At 29.8% G+C, this 6,402-nt stretch overlaps 1 protein-coding gene across 1 annotated transcript; it reads left to right on the top strand.

Moving 5' to 3' along the window:
- The first annotated feature begins 4,070 nt into the window (after window positions 1–4,070).
- LOC141532109 (uncharacterized) lies at window positions 4,071–5,712 on the top strand. The gene is made up of 4 exons (XM_074250283.1): window positions 4,071–4,175; window positions 4,380–4,639; window positions 5,222–5,399; window positions 5,470–5,712. The coding sequence occupies exons 2-4, from the start codon at window positions 4,424–4,426 to the stop codon at window positions 5,592–5,594; spliced, it is 519 nt and encodes a 172-aa protein (XP_074106384.1). The 5' UTR covers window positions 4,071–4,175; window positions 4,380–4,423; the 3' UTR covers window positions 5,595–5,712.
- The last annotated feature ends 690 nt before the right edge of the window (window positions 5,713–6,402 follow it).

Raw genomic sequence — 6,402 nt, 5'->3', positions numbered from 1 at the left:
TCTGCTGACTGAGGATTCCGGATATTCCTGAGTCTGACGCGCTGACAGCGAGGATGAAGGATTTGTTAAAATCTGGGTATTTGAGGAATGAATCTACGCAGAGGGCATTTTTGATATCATCGAATGCCTTTTGTGCTTCCTCGTTCCATATGAAGGGCTTCGTTTTTCGCGTGAGATCTGTTATAGGTTTAGCCCTTTCCGCGAAGTTTTGTATGAATCTTCGGTAATAGTTTGCAAGTCCCATAAATTTCCTGGCTTCCGTATGATTTCTAGGTCTTGAGGCATTTTTAAGTGATGAAATCTTTTTAGGGTCTGGTTTTATGCCTTCTTTCGTTATTACGTGACCTAAATAATCTACTTCAGGGCAGAGAAATTTACATTTTTCGGGTTGGAGGGTGAGACCAGCTTCTCTCAGTCTATTGAATAATCTTTGAACTCTCACCCCATGTTCTTGTAGGGTTTTTCCATAACTGACTAAGTCATCGATATAAATAAACAATTCTGTCCCTTTTAATCCGCTTAAGGTGGAATCCATCATTCGTTGGAAGATAGATGGAGCGCATTCTATTCCAAAAGGCATGCAACGATATTCCCAGTGCCCGTCTGGAGTAGAGAACGCCGTTTTTGGTGCGTCCGCGGGGTGCATCGGGATTTGGTGGAAACCCATGGCGAGATCAAACACGCTGAAGAAGTTAGCGTCGCCTAATTGGTCTAATATATCGATAATTAGAGGTAAAGGATAGGCGTCCCCTCCAGTGATTTTGTTTAATTGCCTAAAGTCAATAACCATTCTATATTTTTTTATAGAGGGGTCATCTGATTTTTTTGGTACAATCCACAAGGGTGAGTTGTACGGAGAGTTAGATTTTCTGATTATTCCTTGTTTTTCAAGATTTTCGACCTGTTTGGCGATTTCTTCCCGATGTTCTGGGGGAAATCGATTTTGTTTTATTCTCACCGGTTCATTGGTGGTGGTTTCTATCCGGCAGGTGAAATTCTTCGAACGACCTAATTTATCTCCGGGGAGGTGAAAGACGTCGTGATTATTTTTAATGAGATTCTGAACTTGTTCTTTTTCTTCTTGATTGAGGTGATCTACAGGTATTTTCTGGAGTAAGATCTTTATACGTTCTTGTTTGTCTGTTGTACAGTTGGAATTTTCTATAGAAGGGGTGTCGGATTCGTCCCCCTCTGAACTAGGATTATCGAATTCGAACTCTTCGAGTGTTTGAGGTCCTATATCTATATCTACCGGGATTGAGTTGAGATTAATGACCATACACATGGCATACCCGTCATCTACCTTGACAACAGCCTCTCCTCCGAGTACCGCTTTCGGAAGGTTCATTCGGGGGAGGTATCCCTCAGCTTTTTCGAACTCTTGGATTGGTACTGATACTGATACTCTCATCCGAGATGGCAAGGTGTAGCTGGAAGTAGGCTTTGTTTCGAGGCTAAAGGGTGTCGGTTTCGAAGGGCAGGATAATAAAACTAGGGTTTGGTTATCGTAAGAAATTTTGGTCTTTTCGGCTTCGAAAAAGTTGTTTCCTAAAATTCCCACTCCAGGGAATGGTAAATCTTCTAAACAAACTTGAAATTCTACGTCGATATTGAGGATTTTTAAGGTGGCCGTTCCTAACGTTTCGAAAGTGCTATCACTGAGTCCTCGGAATCTCCTAGCTTTTCCGGTGTCGATAATTATTTCGGGTTTTAAAGCGGATGCATTGATGAGGCATACATCCCCCCCTGTATCGATGAGGAAGCGCTGATAATTGCCTAGGAGTGAGTTACACGACACGTATATTTTTGGCCCGGTTCCTAGAGCGAGGACTTTTTGCTCTGGGAATTTTCTTGGGTTAATTATAGGGATGGGTTGTATTGGTTTATTTTTCATTACTAAGGTGTCCCAGTAAAACGAGATGGTTACGCGTTCTCGAATGAAGAATTCATTTCCGAGTATGGCCTTATAACCTCCGGGTGGTTCTGGTACGAGATGGAAGGTAATTTTTGTTCCAAATATTTTTAAGTTTGTTGAACCGATTATGGGCATTGAGCTAGTAGCGATGCCTCCTACTACTCCTGTATTTTCGTTGGTACAGAGGACTTCGTTGCATAGTTCTTTGATGCAGAGTAAACTCATATGTAATGACTCTATTACATGTGTAAATCCATTTAGACAAATCAATAGTTCAGTAAATATATTTTATTATTGACTTTTATATCAAATTTTAAATGTATTGTCTTTCCGATATTTTATTAAACTATGGTTGTAAAAGATGAATTTTTAAAATAAATTTTTGATATCACTAATTTTTTTAAAAGTGTATTAAGTGTAAAGTATAACTAAAATTGATAATTAAAACGTTCTAATTTATAAATTACATCACGATATTTCGATCTATAACTTCCTACATTAAAAAACTCATACATGCATGGATGAGTTCTCTCAATTATTAACCTTAAAAAAAAAATTAGATTCGTAAAATTCTAGATTAAAAAAAAAAGCATTAGATGATTCTTTTTAATTATTAATTAAAAAAAAACAGTTCAATTTGTTGAATCATAATTATTATTTTAAAAACATTGATTAAATAAAAAAAATTAATAAATAAATAAAAAGGAAATTAATAAATAAAGTTTTATCATTAGTAAATTTTTCGTAAATTTTTATTACACAAATTTTTTTTTTATTTAAAATAAATCTTTTTATGATTTTTAATAAGAAAATATTTATTTTAAATAATTTTTTATTAGAAATAAATAAGTTGATTTTTATTTAAAAATTAAATCAAATTCTTTTTAAAATTTAAAATAAAAAAAAATAAAAAAATAAATGCTTTCTCTGTTACTATTATTATTGTACGGTCTATTACTCTTTTGTTACAAGTCGAAGTCGAAAACACAAAAATATATAAACATGAATATGTATTAATGTATATTATGGTTGGTGTCACTTTTCAATCACAGATACTCAAGTTCGTCAGCCTTTCTTCTGTGAAATTAGTTATATACAAGTATTAGTCGAACATCGCAGTCGCATCCGAATAGTTCATTTCATTGCGTCCTTAGTGTTCTTCAATCTATATCATCGTAGTTATTGTGGATTCTCGTAAGGAATTTTAAATTAATTAATGAAAATGTCAGACGTTGCCAAACTATTTGCTGTGGTAGAGTTTGATGAAGTGATAAGTGGCAAAAAGATAGTAGAGTTAGTACCAATTTCGTGGTTAAAACATGATGAAATGTTTTGTTTTTGGCCGCCAAAAAAAGATGAGCATAAACTTCAGAAATTGGTTAAACTAAAATATGCACCAGGTTCCGACTGGGATTTATATCCTATTAAAGTCATCTCTAAAGCAAGTAAGTATATGAAAACATTAATTAAATTAATAAATTTGTCAGTAATCGTGCTATTGGATTTATTCTTCCACAATAATCTTAACCTATAAAGTGGCGTATCAGTGCGTGAGAGAATAAAGAATGCGCGAGTACTAAAATTACTCATCGAGAAAAAAAAAGTTACAAGTGTAAATTTTATAAAAAATATTTTTTTTACAATTTATTTATAGAAAAATTTAAAAACAATGTCGAATAATTGTTAGCTTTATAAAAAATGAGTAAGCCGGCATCTGAAAATTGCTAGAATTTTTTTTATTAAAAAAAATGTTATACAATGAAATAAAAAAAAATTCTACATGTAAGGAAATAGAAAAAATATAGATAGAATCTTATAGAAATATTTTGTTCGTTTGAATTTAATCAACTGAAAGAAATTAAAAATTTTCAAACGCCAGAGAATTTTAGTATCGTTTATTGATAAAGATACGTATAATTTTTTTCTTTTAATTCAACTATTTTTTATATCTTTAATATAATTTATTCTGATTGTAGAGGATCATGAACAAGGACTCCGGAGACTTGAAAAATCATTTAGAAAACGCGTAGTTGATGAAAGTTCTGAAAGTGAGGTGCCAACGCGAGATGAAAACCAACTTGCAATAATGGATTCCTCAAGTGTAGCTAACATATTAGCTAAGTCACAACAGCCGCTAATAAATGATGATTTTTGATAATTGATGAAGTCCAAAATCAGGTGATTAATAGCAACAATACTTCCAAGAAAATTAATGGCGAACAAAGGGTGATACCGGAATTGTCGCGAGTTAAAATAACTGGTATTTATTTTATTATTTTATTAAAAAAATTCAATTTTATTGAGAAACTAGCTTGAAGAAAAATATTTTAGTAAAAAAAATTATAAAAATCAAAAATTAATCTTGTAGTTATTAGAAGTTAATTTGAGGTTTTATCTTCAATTTTTATTCTTAATTCTTTTAAACTAAAAATATAATCCTGGTAAAATTTTATACTGTTTCTAGACGTAGTCGATTATAAATCACTAGGATTATACTTAGAAGGCGTAATGAAACGTGAATTCTCAAGCATGAGGCAAAGTATCAATGCGAACGTCACCGATAAAATCCAACAAGTGTTGAAAGTCGTCCAATACTCAGCCGATCCACCAGGAAAAGAACAAGCATGGAAAAATATCGGCGAAGAATTGCCTTTTCAAGAAGATGACCAATTTATCAAGTTTGATGAATCGCTCAAAAATAATAAATTAAAAACAACTGCTCTGGTATGTACAAATTATTTATATTGTATTTATTGGGATTCTTGGCATTAGTATTGCTTAAATATTAGACGTCTGGTAGTAAAAATAAATTATTCTTTCGAATACTCACATGAATAATTTACAAATTATTCTATACGCCTAAAGTATTATTAAAAATTATTATTTAACATACTAATTGAAAATATTAAATTGAATCAATATGGAAATGAATATATATAAAATATTAAAACTTCACATCATTTTCTTTAGGTTTTTATACAAAAATTTATGTTAAACATAAAAAAATAAATGTACTATTTAATTATTGCCATAGTTAGAACATATCATGACTATAATTGATTAACGTCGTTTTTGGGATATTAAAATTTTTCTTAATCATGATTAAACAAGTATTTTTGTACCAATCGTTTATTAAAATTAAAACTTCTGTTTTGTATTACATCAATGTTTAATATCCATGTCATAACCTACTTTGAGTACTCTCATTTTTCATTCATTATCGTACAACTATATTCTAATGATTTTTGTTAATTATTTAAAAATTATTTAAATATAATTTAGAAATTATTTACACTTTTTTAACAGATTGATATTTTTAAAATGGTTACGGCCGGATCCATCGATTGCGACAATGATGTTCAATCAATCATGAAGAAATTAATAAAAAAAGATATCCAATTATTATACAGTGGTTGTGGTAAAAAAGTAAAAGGCATTGGAAAAAAAAGTTTTAAGGAAACTGAGACATTTAAGGAATTAGAGAGTAAGTTAATGGTCGATTAAATTTTTAATAGTATAGTAATAATCATTATTTAATGACTGGTTATTTTCAGAATTTTTGAAGGCTAAATATCACGATCGTAAGGATAAAATATCAATACTATCCCTAGTAAGTCGCTTTTTGTCGGGAGCAAAAGATAAGGATGGCGTACGAGCTAACCGTGATATAAATAATTGATTTTAAATTATTATTATTACATATTCTACTATCCTAAGTAATAAGTATTGTTACTTAACATTTTAATTATTTTTTATAATTATACTTTAATATTTTATAATAATTTAAGTACTTTTATAATTTGAAAAATTAAGTACGTCTTCCAACTTAAAATTTAAATATTTATTCATGTTTTCGTCTTAATATTAGAAACATTTAATTAAACAGAATTATTAATGTTATTAAAAAAAATATATCTCATTCTAATAATAAAGAAATGATCTCATATTAATTGTAAGAATTTGTTGAAAAAAATGACAGCTTTGAAAACAACAAAAAATAAATCTACTTGAATTTTAAAATGTAAGTCTTATCAAATGACTAAATAATTATTTTTTGTAAATCAAAGTATAACCTTTTACTATAGATAGTGTCTCAACTATGAAATCCCCATTAGTATAGTTATTTTATTCCTAAACACTGTTAATAACCACGAATTTAGATCATTTATAGCAATTTTTAAAGTTTTAATAAAGGAAAAATTCTAAAATTTCATTTGAAGTTAAAACTAACCAACTCGTTGGTTTCAAATTAATATATTGATCAATAAATATATTGCTATTTGAATTCAATAATTAAATTGTACAAATAATTACATTGCTTTATGTGTTTCGTTTAAAGTGAGTTGATAAAAACTTCAAAGATTCGTTATTCTTATCAATTTTATCGAGTTCATGATGGAGTTTTCCACGTCATTAATATTCTGTGATAGAAATTATAACATCATTCAATTTATTATTGATATTATTAAATACATAAGTTAAGTTTG

The sequence above is a fragment of the Cotesia typhae genome, unplaced genomic scaffold (assembly GCF_013202065.1).
Source record: "Cotesia typhae breed Kobodo isofemale line unplaced genomic scaffold, CoteBio_Ctyphae contig_56, whole genome shotgun sequence".
Lineage (NCBI taxonomy): Eukaryota > Metazoa > Arthropoda > Insecta > Hymenoptera > Braconidae > Cotesia > Cotesia typhae.
This window is presented reverse-complemented; position numbering and strand designations above follow the sequence as displayed.